Genomic DNA, 25,131 nt, shown 5'->3' with positions numbered 1-25,131 from the left:
CTACAGCCATATTTAAATACTCATCAGTTATAGATGAAATCATTCTTAAATAATTTGCTGCTGCAAACATGTAGTTCATTTGTTTTATTTGTTGTTTATTGTAAAGTTCTTTTTTAAACCATGTTATACCTTATAAGCAGTATTTGATTTAAATTTTAAATAGGTAAATGTAATATCATTTTATACATTTCTTAAAGTATATTCTCTTAATTTCAATTGTGTTTAAAGGTTTTAACTCCATTTATTTAAAAGATACTAAAGTAAAGTTTATATTTTATTCAGGGTTGCTACAGATCAAGCTGAGAAAAATTTCTTGACACTTCACTAAAATTTTCTTTCCTTTTTCAAATCAAACTCATAATTTAAGGGCATAGGGGGTCTTACCTTTTTTTAAATTTTATCTTATTTTATAGTTTTTACTTAGCTACAAAATACTTTTTACATATTTAAAAACAGACTCAAAAAAGGTGCATTTACAAAAACCTGAAAGAAATTCAATAAACCTGGAGTAATTTGCAAAAAAAAAAGTGGCAACCCTGCATAACTAATTTTAAACTTTACTTCAAACTTAGTCAAACTGAATAGCTACTGTATATACATACTACTTATAAAAAACTAGAGGCATGAAAATAAATTGACATATTGTAGAAAAGAACCATGCCAACAACAATAATAATCAGGGCTGCCACAAGGTCGGGAAATGTCAGGAAAAACTATAAAAAAAAGACAAGTAAGGAAAAAATGTGGTTTTTGAATAAAAGTCAAGAAATTTGACAAAAATTGAAAAAATATTAGATTTTGTCACTTTAAGTTTACAAAAATCCTTATTTTCCAAAGCCTTTATCTGGTAAAAATTAGTAATATATCTTTTATAAAACTACTAAATTTTTCTCTTAACATATTGAACAAATACTCTACTTGAAAAAGCAGTTTTTGTATGCTTATAAGTATTTATGATCTGTGGCAAGGACACTTCCATTGTGAAACTCTGATAGAAACACAAAAGATTATCTTGCAGAGTTTTAGAATCAAAGTTCTTTATAATTAAGCACAAGTTTAGTATTTTATGTATACTATACTATACTTGTTTCATAAAATACTAAACTTGTGCTTAATTATAAAGAACTTTGATTCTAAAACTCTGCAAGATAATCTTTTGTGTTTCTATCAGAGTTTCACAATGGAAGTGTCCTTGCCACAGATCATAAATACTTATAAGCATACAAAAACTGCTTTTTCAAGTAGAGTATTTGTTCAATATGTTAAGAGAAAAATTTAGTAGTTTTATAAAAGATATATTACTAATTTTTACCAGATAAAGGCTTTGGAAAATAAGGATTTTTGTAAACTTAAAGTGACAAAATCTAATATTTTTTCAATTTTTGTCAAATTTCTTGACTTTTATTCAAAAACCACATTTTTTCCTTACTTGTCTTTTTTTTTATAGTTTTTCCTGACATTTCCTGACCTTGTGGCAGCCCTGATTATTATTGTTGTTGGCATGGTTCTTTTCTACAATATGTTAATTTATTTTCATGCCTCTAGTTTTTTATAAGTAGTATGTATATACAGTAGCTATTCAGTATGACTAAGTTTGAAGTAAAGTTTAAAATTAGTTATGCAGGGTTGCCACATTTTTTTTTGCAAATTTTCTCCAGGTTTATTGAATTTCTTTCAGGTTTTTGTAAATGCACCTTTTTTAAAGTTTATTTTTAGCTGAAATTAATTTTAAGGTAAAAAAACTGTGTTACAACATTTACAACATTGAAAAGATACTGTATACCTACTTTATTTGTGTTTTTAAATAAAATAAATTTTTGTTGATGACAAAAACTTATATATCTTTATGACAGATTTTTTGTTTCAAATGGATTTGCTTTCTACAGATTTTAAAAGCTTAAATTATTTTTGAGATATAGCCGTTAAAGTCAGAGACTATAATATGGGGGGTTCCTTATGAGATGCACTAACTAAAACAAAAAATAACTAGAAATCACTAAAAAACTATCTCCTACTTTTTTTGATATAAATACCTCAAACTGTCAGGAAATGCTCCTTGCACTATTTAGAAAATTTTGTCTGAACCAAACTTAAAAAACTAAAAATATAAATTTTATTACAAAAAACGAAAAAAAAAACGGTTTTGCTTAGGCAGTTGCATATTTTTTAAAGTGTGCCGTGTGTAGTACCTTACCAATGACTTTACTTTTATAAAAGCACATTGTAGAAATTTGGACCTGGTAGTAAATATACATTGATTATCATATAAAAATGGAAAAAGTTCCTGCAAATATTGTTTAATATGGTCTGCCCGATTCTGCATACAACCAAGATAAATTTTATGGGTATGCATGATTGTTTATTTTCTGTTTTCCAGTTTGTATCATTTTATGTGTCAGCTGTATATATATATTTTCACTACTGTATTAATTATTTTTTTGAATTTCTATAAACTATTTAATTTAGTACAAAATTAATTTAAACAAAGGCAAGTTGTTTCACCCAACAGGAATCTCAGGCTTGCAAAATAAAAATAAGACAATGGATAACTTAATAAATAATAATAAAACAAATAATATAATCAAATTTATAAAATTAAAAAAAAATCAATACATCTATTAAACATTATTGTTGAAGTGAACAAAAAATAACTAAATTAACAAAAACAAAAATTTAAATGGCAATCTTCTAGATCTCTTATCAAAGGATAGTTAACATTAATTCTCGTTTGACAAAGTTACTGCATGTACGGAAATGAAATTGCTAATGATGACCTTGGTAGGAGCTCATTTTATTCTAAATCAAAAGGATCACATTTTATTTTAAATATAATTTTCTAAAGTGCAGACAGGTGTAAGTGAGTTTTTTGAAAAAAGTATTTTTGAATAGACCTCCCGTAGATCCTATGTACTCCTTGGTTTTGTTCTGAGTAGTTATTGTTGCCTTGTATACCACATTCTCCTACAAATACTTACTATCTAATGGGCAGGAATCTTTGTTGCGGCAGTTGTACATATTATTTTCTTCATTACTTGATCTTTTTTATTGTTCATTAGTGATTTGACAAATTACATTGGGAAACAATTCTAGGATCTAATTAATAAACATTTTAAAATTGAGAGCATGAAAAATATTTTTTACAGATACATCTGAAAAGTATTGTACTGTTGTATGGAAATCACTAATAAGTCGTCACAATAAGAAGATACTAAGTAAAATGAACAGTAAGAAAAATCAAGAGAACTACACAAAATGTATTTAAGACCTGTATAATCTGCAACCAGGAAAAAATGAGATAGTACTTGCTGACAAAAACAAAATTTAAATATAAAACAAGTTTTATTTTACACCTGTCCGGACTTAAGAAAACTCTATTTTAAAACTTAGTGTTTTTATAGCTGTTATTTTTGTTTTGCTTGTTAATTGTTACCATACTTTTATTTGCTAAATGCCATTTTTGATTTGTGTTGTTACATCTAAAACTGTATAAAACAAATCAATACTTGTAAAGTATAAAAATAACCATTTAAAAATTTTATTATTGTTAAGGCCATAGGGGGGGTAGAAGCAATTTTTTGACCAAAAATAACATATAGACTTATATTATAGTAAATTTCATAATCTTTCAGATGGTTTTTTTAGATTTTAAAAATATTTAGTAACTTTTTTTTATGACCGGTTATATAAAGGGTTGTCTTTATAAAATGTATATAAAGGGTAACTTTAAAGCCGTTTTTCTCGAGTTTTTAAAAACGGGCTTTAAAATCTATCTTCTCCTTCATTTTTCAAGCAATCTTCTTCAAATTTTCAGGAAATGTTCCTTACATTATAAGAAAAAAATGTTATTTGTGAATTTTAATAATTTAAAAAAATAAAAATTTTATGACAAAAAAAAAAAAAAAAAGTGATTTTTTATCAAAAAAAATTTTATTTTTTCAAAAAAAAGGTATTTTTACTTGAAATTTTTTAAAGTCACAAATAACGTTTTTTTGTTATTGTATAAAGAATAGACTGTGAAAGTTTGAAGAAGATTGCTTAAAAAATGAAGGAGGAGATAGATTTTGAATGCATTAGTCTTTTTTCGCCGTTTTAGTTTTTCCTTCCCCATAAGGAACCTGTTATGCGGCCCGACTTTGGCCGGTCATATCTCAAAAACTAATTCGAATTTTTAAAAACGGTAAAAAGCAACTTGAAGCTTAGTAAAAACTCTATAAAATAAGATCAACTTGTAAAAAACATGGCCTACCCCCCCCCTATGGCCTTAATCTAATTATATTTTCTTCACTTAAAAATAATTTTAAATTGCTGTATTGATTTTTTAATAATTTATAAATTTGTTATATTAATTGTTTTCAACTATTTATTAAGCTATCCATTGTTTTATTTTTTATTTTGCGGGCCTGAAGATCCCTGTTGGGTGAAACAACGTTTTAACAACGTTAATATAGTCTCTGAATTAAGCTCAGTAGATACCTTTTGTGCTAAAGCAGGGGTCGGCAAACTGTGGCCCGCAGGCCACATAAAATTTTTCATTTAACTAGTTTAAGGCCATAGGGGGGGTCCACTTTGTTTTTTACAACTTGATCTTATTTTGTAGAATTTAATCTGAGCTATCAGACACTTTTAACTGCTTAAAAAAACTCAAAGTAACTTTTGAGATATAAGCAATCAAAGAAAGGGCGTTTAATAGGTTCCTTATGGAAGGCGAAAACTAAAAATGCGAAAAAAGACTATTTCACTAAAAATCTATCTCCTCCTTCATTTTTTGAGTAATCTTTCTCAAATTTTTACAGAATGTGTATCATTAAACTTTAAAGATATCTATTGTAGGAATTTTTTTAATTTTGAGTAAAAAAAAATTATTGTCAAAAAACTACCCTTTTTTTTAGTTTTTTGTGGATAAAATTTTTATTTTTCAAAATTTCAAAAATTCCAACATTCAGATTCTTCAAAATGTTAAAAGGAACATTTCCTGAAAATTTGAAGTCTCTAGGTCAAAAAATGAAGGAGGAGATAGATTTTTAGTGAATTTTAAAATTTCCGAGAAAATTGACCCTGAAAAATTTGTGGTCCATACGTTTATATAGAAAAATTTTTACAAAAAGTTTAATATCTCAAAAGTTAAATGATATTTTTGAATTCTATAAAAACTGTCTTATAGTTTGTACTTTAAGCTTTCATATAAAAGCCAAAGTTAATTTTAGTAAAAAAAAATGTTGGACCCCCCCCCCCCCCCCTATGGCCATATACTAATATTTTCAAAAACACAAAAATAAAATTTTAGTGTTATATTTAAAGGATATTCTATCACCTAATTTTTTTTTGTTCAAAAAAAATGTCTTTAAATATGTTTTTTAAAGCACATAAAAAAGCGTTCCTTTTTGACCTGCCGACCCCTGTGCTAAAGGAATACTTCTTACATATAACTATTTAATTTAAGCTACTAGCATGAAGTTTTTGTGATATTCGATATTAAAATAATTAAATATCCTATAAAACCTAATACAAAACATTCAATTCTAAATTATAAAAAAGTCAATACTTCTACTTTTCTGACAACATTGAAACTTTGTATTTAAGTTCTTAAAGGTCTTATTTAAAAGGTATATTTTTTAATTTTTGCTATTTGGCTGTTTTTTATGAGCAGTGACATTTCTAATACAGTGATTTTTCATTGTATGTTAAAATGTTTATACACTGCTTCATAAATTAAATTTTATAAAAAGTCAATACTTATACTTTTCTGACAACATTGAAACTTTGTATTTAAGTTCTTAAAGGTCTTATTTAAACTGCCTATTTTTTAATTTTTGCTATTTGGCTGTTTTTTATGAGCAGTGAAATTTCTAATACAGTGATTTTTCATTGTATGTTAAAATGTTTATACACAGCTTCACACATTAAATTTAAAAAAAGTCAATACTTATACTTTTCTGACAACATTGAAACTTTGTATTTAAGTTCTTGAAGGTCTCATTTTAATTGCCCATTCCTTGGTTTTTGCTATTTGGCCGTTTTTTATGGGCAGTGACATTTTTAATACAGTGATTTTTCATTGTATGTTAAAAGGTTTATACACAGCTTCATTCATTAAATTTTAAAAAAAATTTGATACTTACACTTTTCTGATAACATTGAAACTTTGTATTTAAGTTCTTGAAGGTCTTATTTTAATTGCCTATTTTTTAATTTTTGCTATTTGGCCGTTTTTTAAGAGCAGTGACATTTCTAACACAGTGATTTTTCATTGTATGTTAAAAGGTTTATACACAGCTTCATTCATTAAATTTTAAAAAAAAGTTGATACTTACACTTTTCTGATAACATTGAAACTTTGTATTTAAGTTCTTGAAGATCTTATTTTAATTGCCTATTTTTTAATTTTTGCTATTTGGCCGTTTTTTAAGAGCAGTGACATTTCTAACACAGTGATTTTTCATTGTATGTTAAAAGGTTTATACACAGCTTCATAAATTAAATTTTATAAAAAGTCGATACTTATACTTTTCTGACAACATTGAAACTTTGTATTTAAGTTCTTAAAGGTCTTATCAAAATTGTTTATTTTTTAATTTTTGCTATTTGGCCGTTTTTTAAGAGCAGTGACATTTCTAACACAGTGATTTTTCATTGTATGTTAAAATGTTTATACACAGCTTCAAACATTTAATTAAAAAAAGTTGATACTTATACTTTTCTGACAACATTGAAACTTTGTATTTAAGTTCTTAAAGGTATCATTTTAATTTTCCATTTCTTAATTTTTGCCATTTGGATGATATTTATGAGCAGTGATATTTCTAGTACAATACGTTTTTACTAAAACTTTCTTTGTTGGATTAAAACTTTTTATTTTAGTATACTAAGTTTGACATGTTTTTAGCTAATTTTTAGCTGTTTAGATTTAATAATTTATGAAGCTACTTAAATTACATTTATTATAATATTTATTCTAAAGAAAATTGTAAAGCTTGGTTCAATGATTTAACTTTTTAAAACAGTTAATGTTGTACTGCATTCTGCACCTCGTGACTTCACTGATAACATCTATCAAAATTTAGACTAAATATAAGCAAACTGAAAAGTAAGTAAACTAGGTTTAAAAAACATTGTTGTTAAACTTTGACAAAGTTTTTTATTTTACCATACAAAAGATACAAGTATTTTACTATTTTATTGCTATATCAAAGAAAAAAAAAGAAAATATTAATAATGTAATTTGAAAATATTTGGTAACAATGAATCTTTGTAATTCACGATATGTTTGGCAAAACTAGTTTTTATTGGAAAAATAAAAAGTTTTACTAAATTCAAAAATTTTAGTGTTAAAAATTTTGCCTGACATTAATATAAAAATATCCAGAATTGAATCAGTTTTAAAATAAATTTTAAACTAGAAAGAGTTATTCAGTTGTCTGAAATCTGTTGTCTGTCTGTAATCTCTTATAGTTTCTTTCAAAATTTTAATAGATAGTTAAATTTTATTACAAACATGCTCAAATAAATTTGCTTAACCAGTCATACTTGTAGATAAAGTATTGATTTGAAGTATTTATCAAATGGTCATTAATAAACTTAACCATATAATTTTTAAATATATCCTTAATAAAATAATCAATAGCAAAAAAAGTGCAAACTGTAGTTTCAACTTGAAATATTTAAGGTTTGAAATAAGTTAATTATTTTTTTAACTGATTTCAACACTTATAAAAACAACTCACTACTTATCTCAGAAAGACACCTCTACTGTTTATATAAACCATTTTGGTAAGTAAGATCATCAATATTAGTTAAGTATACGAATTGTTTTTGGATAACTTAAGCAAAGGAATATTCCAATTAACTTGAAACAAAACAAAAACAAAAGGGTGTTTATTAAGTACACAAAAATAAAAAGCCGTTTTTAAAAACGTTTTTAGGGTTAAAACTTTGTTAGAAAGTTGTGAAGAGTTTTAAGCTTAGTTTAGAAAAAACCATCATATTTTTTCATTATTTATTGTTTTTATTTTTATGAAAAGTTTTTATGAACAACTTAAATTTCTTTGTTCGATTTTTTTATTTAATTTAAAAATGTTTACAACCAAGGTTGTTATAAACATAATTTTAATTACTTTATCTGCTTTTCGTTTGTTTAATGGTAACATTTTTGATTTTGGTAAATCTTTTTATTTTTCCAAAAAAAACTAGTTTTGCCAAACATGTTGTGAATTACAAAGATTTATTGTTATTAACCAAATATTTTCAACGTTATTAACTTTTTCTTTTTTTTTCTTTAATTTAGCAATAGAATAGTAAAATACTTGTATCTTTTGTATAGTAAAATAAAAAACTTTGTTAAAATTTAACAGCAATGTTTTTCAAACCAAGTTTACTTTTCAGTTTACTTATATTTAGTCTTATTTTTGATAGATATTATCAGTGAAGTCCTGGGGTGCAGAATGCAGTGCAAAGCAACATAAACTGCTTTAAAAAATTAAATCGCTTAATTAAGCCTTACAATTTTCTTAAGAATAAATATTATAGTAGGTGTAATTTAAGTAGCTTCATTAAATTATTACATCTACACAGCTAAAAATTAGCTAAAAACATGTCAAACTTAGTATACTAAAATAAAAAGTTTTAATCCAACAAAGAAAGTTTTAGTAAAAACGTATTGTACTAGAAATATCACTGCTCATAAACATAAATATTATCCAAATGGCAAAAATTAAGAAATGGAAAATTAAAATGATACATTTAAGAACTTAAATACAAAGTTTCAATGTTGTCAGAAAAGTATAAGTATCAACTTTTTTTAATTAAATGTTTGAAGCTGTGTATAAACATTTTAACATACAATGAAAAATCACTGTTTTAGAAATGTAACTGCTCTTAAAAAACGGCCAAATAACAAAAATGAAAAAATAGACAATTTAAATAAGACCTTTAAGAACTTAAATACAAAGTTTCAATGTTGTCAGAAAAGTATAAGTATAGACTTTTTATAAAATTTAATTTATGAAGCTGTGTATAAACATTTTAACATACAATGAAAAATCACTGTGTTAGAAATGTCACTGCTCTTAAAAAACGGCCAAATAGCAAAAGTTAAAAAAAAAGCAATTAAAATAAGACCTTCAAGAACTTAAATACAAAGTTTCAATGTTGTCAGAAAAGTATAAGTATTGACTTTTTTAAAATTTAATGTATGAAGATGTGTATAAACATTTTAACGTACAATGAAAAATCACTGTGTTAAAAATGTCACTGCTCATAAAAAACGACCAAACAGCAAAAACCAAGTAATGGGCAATTAAAATAAGACCTTCAAGAACTTAAATACAAAGTTTCAATGTTGTCAGAAAAGTATAAGTATTGACTTTTTTAATTTAATGTGTGAAGCTGTGTATAAAAATGTTTACATACAATGAAAAATCACTGTATTAGAAATGTCACTGCTCATAAAAAACAGCCAAATAGCAAAAATTAAAAAAAAAGGCAACTTAAATAAGACCTTTAAGAACTTAAATACAAAGTTTCAATGTTGTCAGAAAAGTATAAGTATCAACTTTTTTTTTTAATTTAATGTATGAAGCTGTGTATAAAAATTTTAACATACAATGAAAAATTACTGTAACTGTATTAGAAATGTCACTGCTCATAAAAAAACGGCCAAATAGAAAAAATTCAGGAATAGGCAATCAAAATAAGACTTTTAAGAACTTGAATACAAAGTTTCAATGTTGTCAGAAAAGTATAAATATTGACTTTTTTTTAAATTTAGAATTAAATATTTTGTATTAGGTTTTATAGGATATCTAATTATTTCAATATCGAATATCACAAAAACTGCATGCTAGTATTTAAGCTATATAACATTAGAAAACGCTCAAAAAAATTGGTCCAAGGTGGTGCACGAAAAAACTTTTAGTTATCAAGTCATACACCAGAACAGTTTAATATGTCCAGGACATTAAGTTTCAAAAACTTCAATTTTTCTTAATAATTTAAAATTATGGTTTTTTTGAGTAAAATTACAATAAATAGTTGTTTAACAAGTTATATGATAGTTTTTAAAGGATATATCCATTATAATAATACAAGTAGTAGTTTAGTTTAACTTGCTTTTTTCATTAACTATAAGTGAGTGCTTCTGATGACAGTGATCACATGATTAGATTGTTGGTGTGATTTTTGATAGTTACCAAGCATGATTTCCACCAATATCAAGCTGAAACTCAACAATATTGATATTCTATTTTTATTTACTACCAGGTCTGAACTTTCAGAATGTGATTTTTATAAAGTAAAGACATCGATATGGTCCGCTCCGAACTTTAAAAAGTACGCACTAAATTTTTAATCACACATTTATCTTTTAAATTTAAAGGTAATCATCATTTTGGACTCGGTAATTATAATGCCTACGAAATGCGTATAGCTTTAAACTTAAAAAATAAATATGAATCAATTGTGGTTAGTTGGACGTAAGAATCTTAGTAAAGTTAAATATTAAAGTTTTTTCGCTGTAACTGTAAGAATCAACTACAACTTCTGCTCAGGATTATGGTATTGTTATTAAATAATATAATTTGATAAGTAATTACAATAAGAATGTAAAAAGGTAGTTTAGATGTATTTTGTAAAAATGTAATTTAGTAGACATAATTTTCTCGGAGTGTAACTTTTGACTGATAAAAAAAATTTAAATGTACTTATTAACAATTGAATTTTTTCTAACATGATGTTTAAAAGTTACCTTTTTTTGTTAAACTAAGCGAAAATAGTACTACAAATTTTGTTTTAACTAGTTATAAAACTTAAATGTAGCCTAGTTGATTATTTTTACTTTTATATAGTTTTCTATGGTGAAAGCTGTATTTAAAAATGGTTAACAAAATTAAATAAACAATTTACTTGTACTATATACATTTAAATGTGTATATATAATTAAAACAGCAGTTTTAACATCTTAGCTTTAAAACTTAGATTTAGATGAGTTAAAAAATTTCTTAACATAACAAGAAAAATTAAATTCCAGAATAATAGTACTTGTATAATAAAAATAAACTTTAGTATGGTTGAGAAAAAAAAATCCAGTTTGAATAGTTCTTCTGATCAAATTTTTGTAAGGTTTTGCCAAAAGAACGCTCGTAAAAGTTTTGAAAAAAAAGTTCTACGAAACGAATATACTTCTTACATTCCCGGTAATAACTATTTTGTAAAACAACTTCTTTTAAATTCATAAATAGAGTTGTTAAACTATAATAAAATTAAATGATAATTATTATTGATTTTTCTTAACAGCTACTAATTTAAAGTAATATTTTTTTTGTCAAAAATAACTTCACTCTAATTTTCAAATTACAACAGTAAAACAATAAATACAACTTTTATTTGGTATTAGTTTACCCTTTTACATTACTTTTTCTAGATCATAAAAATCAAGGCGAAGTCGCAGCCATGCAACATATCAAATCGAACAAAATTGAGCTCGGCAAGTTTTGCGACAAAGTTAGAGACTCCACGGAAAGCAGGATACACTTTCGTACCGCGGTTGCTTTACTTCAGCTCGGCAAACTTTTTAATTTGCCCGGCAGCCTCGCCAACCAATGCTACGCCGTCGTCGAGCGATGCTTTGCAATGGTGGCTGAGTCGGAAAACTTTTTGCTTTTGGACTACGCTTTGGTTGAAAAAATACTTTCCAGCTGCGAGTTGCACATTACGTCGGAGGTGGAAGTTTTCAGCGCAGTGAACGCTTGGTTGGGGTACAGGAAAGATCACCGCGGCGTCTACGCGAGAAAGCTTTTGTTAAAAGTCAGGCTTCCCTTGTTGTCAGAGCATGCTTTGAAGTATCTTTTAGCCGAGCCTTCGCCTATTTCAAAAAACGAAGAGTGCATTTCAACGCTACAAGGAGTTTTAAACAACAAAAAGGTATTTAAAGACAAGCCTAGCTCTTACTTTACAAATAGATATTGTAGCCAGGGCAAGTTTGACGTATTTACGATTTTAAACAATTATTGCTATAAACCTGAACACAAACACAACGGAACTGTGAAGCTGCTGGACGGAATCAGTTTTGAAACTACTAAAGTTTTTCCATGGAAGGTGACCGCTCCTTTTTACCGAGCCGCTTTGTTAAAGGGCGATCTGTATATTTTTGGTGCCTCTGACTATGAACGCCAGTGGACATCTTTTAAAAAGTACTCACCACTTACTGGCGACTGGAGCACGGTAGCCACGACCGTCGATTACAACTCTAGCAAAGTTCAAGGCTCTTGCTTTTGTTCGTTTGTGAACAAGTTCTTCGTGTTTGGGGGTCTTGCAAATCCTGGTGGTGCGAGGAAATTTTGTCCTCATTCGCCCTCTTCCTTGGTTTTTGACTCTGCTGACAACAAATGGAGAGAAGTGGCCGCTACGAAACAAGTGAGATCTTTTGCTGCCTGTGCCGTTTTCTACGGCAGCATTGTAGTATCCGGTGGTGACCATATTGCCAAAAAGTATAGTGATTCGCGAACGCTGAACACCGTTGAGGTTTATGACGTAATAGCAAATGAGTGGTCGGCAATGGCAAGCATGGTCCGTCCTAAATGTAGTCATAGAATGGTCGCTGTAAGAAACCAGTTGTTTGCCTTTGGAGATGGTAGGGATGACTGTGAAATTTTCAACAAAGCTTCCAATCAGTTCTCTCTCATCAAACAACCGTTTGGTGAATTATGTGGTCTGAGACAGGTGGTTGCAATTGGCAGTAGAATCTACGTTTTTCAAAGTAGATCTTCAACTGTCCAATGCTATGACGTTGAAAAAGATGAGTGGTTTGAAAAACCGTGTGACGTCACAAGCGGTCTTTGGGATTGCAGAGCGTTCAAATTACCTCGGCTCTCCCTTTGAAACGAAAAACAAAATAAGCGTCGTTTTTTAAAGATATGTGTTAATAAATTGTTGCATGTAAAATAACTAGCAAAGTTTTTAGACAAACTAATTGTTGAATCTCACGTAGTTAACTGAACAGTTACTGAACAAATAACTGCATACTTTATTTTAAGTTATGAAAAGTTGTAGAAAACTTAAAACACACTATTACTTATTATTTCCAGTTAAAAAAATCTAAAAAAAAGAATTCTTTTGAAATTGTGTTTTAATAACATTAAAACTTAACTGCACTTATAAACTTAGAGTTTTTACTTAAAAAATAAATTGTCCTGGACATGACGTTAAACTGTATCCAATGGGTGTACGACTCGTACACCAGGTCCTAGGATCTAAATTTGAGCGTTTTTTTATCGTTTAATAAACAAACAATTGAAAATAGAACAATACTTATTAACTTAGAGTTCTAAACAGAAAAATAAATTAAAAACAGAGAAAACGTCACTTATTGAATATGTAAGTATTAACATCGTAGTTTGGTTAGTGTAAGCTGCATTTTAGATATAAATTGCAACAAGCAAATAAAAAAAAAACTTCGGTTTTTCTTTAGTTTTGAATTTTTTTCTTAATATATCCTGAGAGTAAATCTATTTATACATAAGCGCTCTAATAAAAACTATGTAAAAATTCTGGTTATACAACAACTCAAGACTTTGAATAACTTTTTCTTAATATGTTTAGCTTTAAGCTCAAACTTTTTTTTAGACTATGTTTAAAAAATTCGACAAAGAAAGTCTTTTTCTTGAAACACTGTTATTTAATTTTCTTGTTATAACTAATTTGTTGCTCTATACCTTCTGGATGTAAAATTTACGCAACTATTTTTATTTTAGAAACTAGTAGATTTTGCAAAGTTATGAAATTGTATTTTATAAATAGTATAACATTTTAGTTGCTTTGTATACTATTTTAAATCTAAAAAGTTTAGTAGTTATTTAATTCTTTGGTATTAGAAGCTTAATTAAGAGGCTAAATATTAACTTGAAATATTCTTTATATAGTCATTTTTGAAACTTAAGTCAAAATAATTACAAAAATACTTAAAAAATATTTTTGAGCAACAAATAAGCTTAAAGTTATTTTGAAATGTTTAATTGTAAACAAAGTGTAACTAGAAAATACTGCTAGAACTGATAAAACTACAACTAACAAAATACAAAGTAGTTTTAAAGTTATACTCATATTTACATAAGCTTAAGGTTAATCTAAATACACCAAGTTTTGTTAAAAAAATTCAATAGTATTTCTAAGATTTAAAGTCTATGAAGGGCATGATTCAAATTATTTAAAATCAAAATTCTTTAAAAATGAAAAGGTAAAATGTTTTTTTTTTATACGTTCAAGATCTAAGTATATGTGTAGTGCATTGATTAATCTTTAATACATTGATTGAAAACAGATTCAACAACTTTTTTTTTTTCTAAATGTTATTCAAATATTTTAGTTTAAATTTAGATATTCAAAAAATAGCATATTTACCATTACCATCGTTTTACTTTTTGAAAACAAGTTAGTTTTAGATGCTATGTTTTTTTTATATCAACCAAAAAAGTTCAATGGAATTTATTATAAGGAAGTAAGAATTTAAACGAACTAATCTTTAAAAAGCAAAAAAAAAGCTTATATCTGCAAAACCGAACCATTTTGTTAAAAAAAACTATTCAGGCATTAAAACTATTTAAAATGACACGATAAAAACAGAAATTGCAACAAAAATTTTCACATAGTCGACTAATACAATATTTAAAGATGAATACCGGAATCCTAATACAAACTACATTATAAGTAAAGTTATCTTTTGATTTATGTGTCCACTACATCATAACTAAAATATGATGTCTGTATTTTATTTATTTTTAGGAAATATTTCTTTTTTTGACATAGCGCAAAAGTGGTGAAACAGTTATAAGCAGTTATAAACGTGTTGGTGTTTAGTTTATCTGTTTGCACAAGCTTCATTAGTTTTTATTATACACATTTAAACTGTTTAGTTACTGTTTTTTGATATTAATAGTTTTCTAGTTTAGTTCAACAAGTTAAGTAGTTCAAAATTTGTATCAGAAAAAATAAAAACATTTTATAAACTTCGACTATTCAAATTTTATACATGTTCAACCAATAGCTTAACTTTAATAGTTTTACATTTATCTTTAAATTCGTCATAATTCCAAATTAAATCCATGGTAACAAAAAATGACGTAACTCTTTTTTCGGGTTTATTTCAACAAGGTGCTAAAATTAGCATAAACTTTAACACGGAATCGATGAACATGAGATCTAACACTCACAAAAAATGAAGTGCCTACAACTCTTCTGCGTTTTACTTTTCATTCGAACAGCGCTGGCTCGCGAGTGCAAGCAGTTGGTGTCTTCGGAAGTGACCGGACCGCACAGGTCCATGACCGACAGCGACTTTTGCCGCAAGTTCGGCTCGACCCTCGAAAGGAAGACGTGCATGGGCAGCTCTGGCCTCAAGACCAGCTTCACGGCGTCGATCGCCGGCGAGAACTGCACGGAATCAAGCAGGTTGACAGTGGACGTGTGCGGATCGAACTGCGGCGGCGACGCGCGGAGGACGGTGACCGCCACGCTGAACTGCGACGCGAACTCCGGAAAGTGCGCGTTCGAGTACGAGGTGTACATGTGCGAGGTGGAGGTGGCCGAGTGCATACTGGGAGGAAGGTGCGTGGACTGCAGGGGAAAAGAGGTGGACCCCGAGTTCTGCCCGCACGAGCAGGTGAGGAGAAAGTGCGTGGACGGTAAGGGGGGGAAGGTGACCAACAAGCCGGCAAGGAACACCGGTGAGTTTTTGATTTTGGTGGAACTTTTTTTTGATTAAAGTGATGGTTCATGCTTTGTTTTAAAATTTAAACAAATTTTTCATGCAGTTAGTTTTTCATGCAATTAGTTCACTTAACTTTTGTTTACCTGTGTATTAAACAAAAAAATAATTTTTTTTTTGATAACCTTCTTAACCTGTTTGTAATAAATACATTTTTAAAACATTTTAGTTTAAAAAAAGTAATTTGTCAACAAATTGCTAGTCTGTATTAAAGAAAACTAACAATTTAAATGAGACAGAACATTTCATAACAGTTGTAGTTAGAGGTAGCGCTAATTCTATATTTTTCAAAAAACAGGCGAAAATCACCGCTTGTGGGCGCTCATAACCACCCTCGTCGTCATGGTGACTGCTGTCGGGGCGGCGGTGATCGGGATAGCGTGGTACCGGCACCAGAGGAGGAACAAGGTGGAGGTGGAGGAGGCGAGGCGCGCCACGGAGGCGTACAGCTACTACACGTACCCGAGCGAGGTTACCATGGAACCGGTGTACGACGGGGGCCCGGGGAAGCACCAGGACCTGCAAAGGGTGATGACGTCGGTGATGTCGCAGCAGATCGCCGACAAGATTTCCAGCAAGCAGCTGAGGAGCTCCCAAGCCCGAAGCTCGAAGACGGAGGATTCCTAAGTAAGCTATTTGGATAGACAGCGAATAAAGACAATAACGATAAATTGCTTCTGTATTAAAATCATATAATCATTGTTTTAGGGTTCATATATATTTACAGCCTTTTGCTTGGTGTTCTAGCCAGTTACTGTTGCTACAATCTGTTTTGTAGCAGCGTGTGAAAATAATATCTAGACAAATTTTAAGGTTTGACCATACAAAGTTCTTGGCTTTTTTAATAACTTGATAATGAAGTAAACTTATAAGAATTCATACTTTTTCAAAAAATACTTTTTCTTTGTAAAAATATTTTTGAATAGTTTTCTTCAGTTGACAGAAAATAATTTTTAACGCTTCAGACTTTATCCAAGTTTTTACGTATTCTAAAAACCATGTATAATTAAATTCTAAACTTATTCAAGCATTTGACTAAAATAACGCTTTGTCACAATACGTTAATAATTTCTTATTAATTTAATCAACTTGTAAACTCTTAGTTTTTGCAGTAGCTAAAAGTTCATATTTTATAAATATATGTTTAACTACAAATAACTGTAGCGAACTTTGAGATAAAATTAAACTCTGTTGTTTATCAGTAACACTACAATCTTTTATCTGTTTAGATATATAGTTGGTTCATACAAAAAGTTTATTTATAGTTATAGGATAATTAAGTACAGAATTAAGTACAAATGGTTGTAAAATTAGGAAAATTTTTACTGTTTAATTTTTAAGCATTTTCAATCAGGCATATCAAACTATGAAATTTCAGTCGGCTCTACTTAAGTAATTTAAAAATCTTTAGTTACATTTAAGCTACACCTATTTTTAGTTTGAAAAGTTTACAAAAGGACTTACAACTTTTCAACCCTACGAGACAGTTAGCGGATATAAGCAAGTTTTACTTCAATTTCAGCGTACAGACAACTTTGAAGTTTACGGCTTAGCACGCTATGAGCGATATATACATTAATAATGTATATAACATGACACCAGTACTAAAAAGCCTTTTTTGCTTTTGTTTGTTTTTCTTATTGTACTATTCAACATTATTAAAAAGCAGGGCACACTAGTTAGCCTCGAAGTTTAATAGTTATATTTTGATTTTTTTTTATTGAACATTGCTTTGTTCTTTTTCTAAAGATTTTTTGTCACTTTTACCACGAACCGAAAATCGATTGTAAAGAAATTATAAGGAATTTATATATTATATGCAGTTTTGTATATCTGTTTAATAAATGTATTTTATGACATCTGAATTTGTTCACTGACATACAACATTAAGCTTCTCTTAAAACCAGTTTTAACGGATTTAAGAGTTATTGCAGTTTTTTCCAGGAAATTTGGTTTGTATCAAACTTAGCTTGAAAACAAACTATTTTCACGATAAACATACTTTCAATCGAGTGTTCATAAAAGCTTTTTGAAGAAATTTTATGATAATTTTCATAATTAGGATTAGACCAGATCCTGGGTCATGTAGATCGTAAGCATATGTATACAAAAATTAAATTCACTTCAACAAATTAGTTATATGTGATTAAAACAACAATATATTAGATTTTCAATATAGTAATACTGGAACCAATCTAGAAATTAAACTAGTTCGAATGGAACGTTTGCTATTAATTGCCTTTTAAACCAGGGTTTGCCAAACTTCTTTTCATAAGAGACATTTAAAGAAATAAAAAAGATATGGCCCCTTCGACAAGATTTCTCAAAAAACTAACATCAAATACGTCAAAAACCTTTTTTTCTTCATCATTAACTCCAGAGTATCTAGAGTAAGTTTCAAATTATAGTGTCATGGTCTCTCTGCGGACCTTTTTTAGTACTCACGGCCCCCTTTAGCCCTTTTGCTGCTAATGCGTATGGCACACTTTGGAAAACTCTAGTTTAAACCAAAATTTTTCGATAGAATAGAATACTAATGACAGAATCATTTTTTCTTTTCTTTTAAAACTAACATATGTTTAAAAGTCACGTTGTGCATTTCTGTCCTGCTCTATTATTTATTTAACCTACAATTTTCTAAATATATAAAAAAAAATTAAGTTTAAAAATTAGTACTAAGTCGGTATAAAATGCTTCAAATATTTACTGTATCTTTACTAAACTTAAATACTAGTTTAATAGCAGATTCGCTGGCTGTTTCATATTAGCTTTAACTGGTTGTTCATTCATAACTTTAATACAAATAAGTCATAATTTATAATAAAATGTTTGATTATCTGAATAGTTATAGTATTATTTATTGAACGATAAGAAAAGCGCTCAAAATATTCGGTCCTAGGACCTAGTGTACAAAGAAACCTTTTGGTTATCGATCTGTACAACACTTGGATACAGTTTAACGTCATTGTCCAGTTGTAAATGTTCACCATATTTCATTGTGATTTTGTGTTCAGAATATTCAATACAGTTTTTTTATACTTTCAGACCGCTCAAAGACCAAATTTAGAAAATAAATCTTTTTATTTCAAGACCTTTATCAATTTTGCAATTCTCTCCCACAGTTTCTGCTCTTTTTCAATTTGGTAGCGCTAGTTTTATTTGATTATTTAAAAATTTGATGCCTTCAAATGCTTTAATTAGCTAAAGTTTTTAACATTTTATTAGTTTTATTAACTCTTTTTAAAACACCTGAATATTTTCCGTCATAGTGGACATTTTTTTTGCTCAGTGCTTTGTTGCTGCTAATTTGAATAACACCCTTCTGAAAAAGTAGTTTTGCTATTTGAACGGAGGTCCTAGTTCTCTGAAGATAATATTTGATTTACTTTAAAAAAAAAATGTTGTATTAACTGAGGTTGGTTACTTACAGAAGCTGCGGAAATGAAAATAAGTAGCTCGTCTTTGTTTATTAAAATGTCATTATGATATTCTTCTAATAATTCTTTAATAATTTTTCTACGGTTACAGTTTTTGGTTTACGTAATTAAATCAAGTTGCCAATTTTTAGTTTTTTGTATGATGGTTCGAAGATATGTACCTAAAATTAACATTTTAATAACATTTACAATAACTGTTTACTAGTCTACTGAGGTAAATTTTTGCTGTAGGTGATTAAAATATACGTCTGAAATTTGTTGTAATATATTGTCATGATTAACTTGATCGATTTTTTCCAGAATTAGTTTATAAGAAATAATATCGTTGTAGATTAGTATTGCTATTTTCAAATATTTACTTTTAATTTATTGAGAGAAATTAGGCGTAGAAATTAATTGAGTTTGGCATGTAATATGATTGGTCATTTAACAAATTTTTTGTTGGTTCTCTGTATAAACTTTTAAACTTAAACATGAAAAAAAATCATCACCAAATTAAACGATTTCTAGTATGTTATGTCATTTTTTGAATAGAATTTAATATTTATAACTTTTTAAATTAAGTGTATACAAATAAGTTATACGTGAAAATTCACCATACAATGTTGCTTTTACATTTAACTCTTAGTAACACGGAAAGTTTACAGTCTGAGCTGAAGAAAAAGCTGAAAAAAAATTGAGTAAGCAAATTTTTAAAAATATTTTATTTATACCCTTATCCTTAACCAATCTTGCCCAAACATTTTAAAATTTGTTAGAAAGTAGTGTATAAATAACAAAAATTAAAAATAACAAGATTTTTTGCTGACTCAGCTTTTTTCAGCTTACACTGACCTTTAAGTATGTTGGCCAAGTAAATCTATTTTCGAACACTAATTAGATAACCTTATTTTCTAAGGATTGATAATTTACCCATATATAAATTAAACAAAAACACGATAACAAGCAAAGTAAAAAAAAAACAATACAAGTGTTAAAAGTCGGTCCACATCGTTATTCTTTACATGAGAATTTTAAGTTGACTTATTTACAAATATAGCAATTAACAATATTGCCTGTCATGTAGATTTTATTTAATTTTCTTTTTTTGCAAACCGACATAAACTACTTTTAGCGAACAGTTTTGTTCTCTTTGACTTTTGTTGTTAAATTTACATTCCTTTCTCTATGTTTGATTAGACGTTGTAAAAATTAGTTTTATCTTTAAAGCAGATGTTTTTTGCATACGTTTTAAAGTTTTTCTTAATTCAGATCTTTTTGCATACGTTTTAAAGTTTTTTTAAATTCAGATCTTTTTGCTTGTTACGTTTCAAAAAAAACTTCTAAAATTTCAAAATATGCATCACTGTTTTCTCTACCGGTTGCTAAGTGATCCGAACCAGTCTCCAAGAACATGCTACAGGTTTTCTGTTAATACTTCGAACCTGCATCATGTACTTTATTATTTCTAATATTTTTTTAAACTGATTGGGTAAATATCATTAAATTATTATTAGCATTGTTAATACTAACACTATTTTACATTATTATTATAATTAAACATTATTAAGACTGTGCAAGCAAAGCACCTTGCCTCACAACAAGATAACTTTGAATACACAGGTTGCACTCCTACTAGTTACTACAATATACTTAAGAAAGGTTTTATTTATCCAATTTTTTTTTTTTTTACTCAACTTGACTCATAATCTAGATAAGTTAATTAACTTGTCAAATATTTTTTTAGTTAAATTTATAAGCTATAGAAATCTTCATGATCTTTATCACTAAAACTTAAAAGCCGTTTTTGAGTTGAGTGAGGCTTCTACGGCGTTTGATAGCTCTATGCTCTATCAAGCACTTTGACAACGTGACTATTTAGTTGCTAAAATATGTTGTAAAATCAAACACTTACTTGAAAAAATATTTATTGAACGTTGACGAGATTGTGTACAAATTAATAATAAGAACCACAACTGCGAGATTTCTAGTAGCTTTTACCCACACAATTTTTCATGCATTTGATTTGAACTAAAACAAGCAAGCTTGTTCGGAACTTTTTTTTCAGTGTTCAGAACTCTTTATTTTTTAAATTTTACACCTTATTAAAACTCTGAAAACTATGATTAAGTGTTTTAAAATAAAGCTTTTTTAAGTTCAAGTTTTCTATTTATTTAAACTAAGTTATATTATATTCTGTATTTTAAACATAGAGTGTTTTATATATTTTTTTTAAGTTTTATACATTACAAATAATTAAATATTATTGTTTAACTAAGGTTTTAGAATTCTATTCATTTTAACAACGGTTAAAGATTACTTTAAAAGTAAATACAAATTAAAATATATACAATTAAATGCTCTAAAATTTTTAATAAATAGTATAATGTTAAAGTATCAGCAGTGGTAAATTAAGGTATTATTGAACTTTTTCTAGTAAAATTAGATACCTTTTTTTTTAGTTTAGTTTTTCTAACAACGCTAAAAAAGCCACTTTTGAACTATTTATTAAAAAAACAGTATTTTTATACTAACGCTACGGCCTACACAAAAGACTTGTAGTTAAAATACTTAAACCATAAAATTTATATTTTACTTATCATGTCATTAGCATTAACATAGGTTAACAAGAAAAACCTACAGAAGACTTTTTGCTTTTTCAGACAAAAACTATTATTTTAAAATGTTTAAAAAATATTAGCAAACAAGGTAACTGAACTTTATTTATGTGTTTGCACAATGATTAAACTATTTTGTAGTTTAATTGTAGTTTAGTTTATAAAAGTTTTTCTCAAAATATTTAGAGTTTCAATAATCCTATTTTAAATTTAGATAAATAGTACTTAAGTTGTATAAGACTTAGTTTCAAAGCTGTAAATTTTATTTTTTTATGAATTTTTTTTTTGAAATAAAGTTTTTGTTTTTATATACATTAAAAGAAAATATCATGCTAAAGTAGATGCAGGAATCTTATTAAATACATTTAATTTTCAGCTGCTATAAAATTAAATTTAAATCATATAAACTTATTTTCTACTTGTAAAATAAGGAGTGTGAAGTTAGCTTGACTGCGTTTTTCAAGAGTTTATATAAAATTTCCAAACTTTGAACCTAATTATTTTCCTTATCTAAAAAAGCCACTTTTGAACTATTTATTAAACAAATAGTATTTTTATACTAAAGCTACGGCCTACACAAAAGACTTGTAGTTAAAATACTTAAACCAAAAATTTTAAGAATTTTACTTATCATGTCATTAGCATTTATATAGGTTAACAAGAAAAACCTACAGAAGACTTTTTGCTTTTTCAGACAAAAACTATTATTTTAAAATGTTTAAAAAATATTAGCAAACAAGGTAACTGAACTTTATTTATGTGTTTGCACAATGATTAAACTATTTTGTAGTTTAATTGTAGTTTAGTTTATAAAAGTTTTTCTCAAAATATTTAGAGTTTCAATAATCCTATTTTAAATTTAGATAAATAGTACTTAAGTTGTATAAGACTTAGTTTCAAAGCTGTAAATTTTATTTTTTTATGAATTTTTTTTTTGAAATAAAGTTTTTGTTTTTATATACATTAAAAGAAAATATCATGCTAAAGTAGATGCAGGAATCTTATTAAATACATTTAATTTTCAGCTGCTATAAAATTAAATTTAAATCATATAAACTTATTTTCTACTTGTAAAATAAGGAGTGTGAAGTTAGCTTGACTGCGTTTTTCAAGAGTTTATATAAAATTTCCAAACTTTGAACCTAATTATTTTCCTTATCTTAATATCTAATTAGCCTTTTTTTTGTACTCTAGATCAGTGCTTCTGAACCTTTTTTTTAGTGGCGGAACCCTTTTCCAAAGTTCAACTTTTCCGCGGAACCCCTAATCTAATTTTACATAAAATGTTTAATATAATATTTCCTGCAAAAAACAAAAGAATTTCAGTGAAAAACGAAAATTTTTGCAAAACTATATCATTGTTAGAAATCATACCAATTGTAATAGTATTAAGTCGAGTCAAACTCAAAGTGCGCCAGAGGCAATATGTTTTTTATGATTCTATAATAAATAAACTAAAACAAACATGATTAATCTCAACGTCATAAAAATATTTCCTTGCATAATAAAAACAAAATGAGAGCTACAAACAATAACGAAATGAACATGAACCTAATCGAATTCACAGATTACTTTAAAAAACGGGTAAGATGCCTAACGAAAAATAAATAAAAAACATTTAGTGCGAAACTTGAACTTGTCTCTTAGCAACAAGCATGTCAATGCGCGGCTGGATTTCGGATAAACTGTGACGGAGACAGGCAGATAAGGTTGGAGTCAGCATACAGTCCCTTTGCTTCGTTTTAATGTTTGTTACATGCGAAAAGCTGGACTCGCAAAGATAAGTGGTGGTGAATGGTAAAGAAATATTACTGCACGCTTTGCTAAGACGGGGTACTCTGAAATTGCACATATCCAAAAACCTAAAAGCTCCTTTCCTTTGAAACTCAATTTTAAATTACTATCTTAAGATAGTTGCAGCAATCCGTTTTCTGTATCTGTAGGAAGATTCACTTCTTCTGAAGCAATATCACACATAAAAGGAATCAAAATCCATAAATTTCCGATGCAAACATCTTCAGGAAAATATTGTTTAAATTTTATAGACAAAAGATCAAGGTGGTTGTATATTTCGTCAGAGAAGTTAAATTCTATGCATTTTTCATGGGCCTCATCAAACCGGTGAAACATCGCAAAACTACCATTGCCAACCTTTTTCTTCCAAAAGTTAATTCCATTTTTAAACGCCTCAATCTTGTCTGTCATGACAAAAATGGAATTTTGCTTCCCTTGCATGCTTAAGTTCAAAGCGTTCAATTCTTCGACAATATCGGTGAGATAAGCTAGTCTGGCCAAAAAAACATCATCTTCAAAGAACTTTACTAATTCTGAGCCTTCATCTTTAAGAAAGGAACACCTGCTTCTTTAATTCAACGACACGAACCAGTGTCCGCCCCTTCGACAGCCAGCAAACTTCGTTGTGATAAAGAAGTCGCAGATGGTCAGCATCTAAACTTTCACAAAGTTCTTTGAATCATCTGGCCTTTATGTCACTTTTCTTTATAGAATTAACAGTTTTAATCGACGCTGAGAGAACTTCTTGTAAACAAGAAGGAAGATGTTTTGTTGCTAAATTTTCTCTATGTAAAAAACAATGTATCCATTTAGCTTCAACTGCTTTATCCTTCATTTTCCTCACTACACCATTTTTTGACCCAGTCATAGACGCTGCACCGTCAGTGCAAATGCCGACACATTTATTCAACTCTAAACCCTTGCTGATGAAATAACTTTCGACACATTTCATTACTTCAACAGAAGTTGTTTTTGTGGGTAATTCTTCACAGAATAATATATCTTCGTTGAATCCTTCCTGCCCACAATATCTAACAAAAACGAGTAACAAGGCTTTGCCGCTTACGTCAGTAGACTCGTCTAGTTGCTCAGCATAAAATAGGTTTATGACAACTTTTATGTGTTCCATTTTTTTGAAGTTTTATGATTTATGTTTTTTTTTTCTTTCAAATTTATTTCTTAAATTTCGAAAGGCTTTGCGGAACCCCTGAGAGGCGTCGCGGAACCCTAGGGTTCCGCGGAACCCCATTTCAGAAGCACTGCTCTAGATAACGGTCCTTTGCCTTTAACTTAAAATAAACATTGGATTGGGCTTTGGTTTTTTGAGTGACAAGATGGTTTCTTATAAAAAGATGGGTTTTTTTATATTTTTTTTTAATTTTGGGAGTTTAAGTTAAAATAGAAAAAATAAAATATTTTTTTTAAATTCTTCTTTATGTTTAGAAAAAAAAACTATTAGTGCTGATATTTTTTCTGTTTTGAATATATAACTGAACACCAGTGATTCTGTACTATTGTATGATTTGAAGTTCTATTCAGGGTTGCCTATTCT

At 28.2% G+C, this 25,131-nt stretch overlaps 2 protein-coding genes across 2 annotated transcripts; one reads left to right on the top strand and one right to left on the bottom strand.

Moving 5' to 3' along the window:
• The first annotated feature begins 11,442 nt into the window (after positions 1 to 11,442).
• On the top strand, positions 11,443 to 12,870 carry LOC145839136 (spermatocyte protein spe-26-like). The gene has a single exon (XM_082946749.1). The coding sequence runs from the start codon at positions 11,443 to 11,445 to the stop codon at positions 12,868 to 12,870; it is 1,428 nt and encodes a 475-aa protein (XP_082802875.1).
• Positions 12,871 to 24,258: 11,388 nt separating this feature from the next.
• Positions 24,259 to 24,708, bottom strand: LOC145839125 (SCAN domain-containing protein 3-like). The gene has a single exon (XM_082946738.1). It carries the CDS (start codon positions 24,706 to 24,708, stop codon positions 24,259 to 24,261), a length of 450 nt encoding a protein of 149 aa, XP_082802864.1.
• Between the last annotated feature and the right edge of the window lie 423 nt (positions 24,709 to 25,131).

This window comes from Thalia democratica, chromosome 1, assembly GCF_965202585.1.
Source record: "Thalia democratica chromosome 1, ktThaDemo2.hap1.1, whole genome shotgun sequence".
Taxonomy (NCBI): Eukaryota; Metazoa; Chordata; class Thaliacea; order Salpida; family Salpidae; genus Thalia; species Thalia democratica.
The sequence above is the reverse complement of the archived record's forward strand: the minus strand, read 5'-3'. Positions and strand labels throughout refer to the sequence as shown.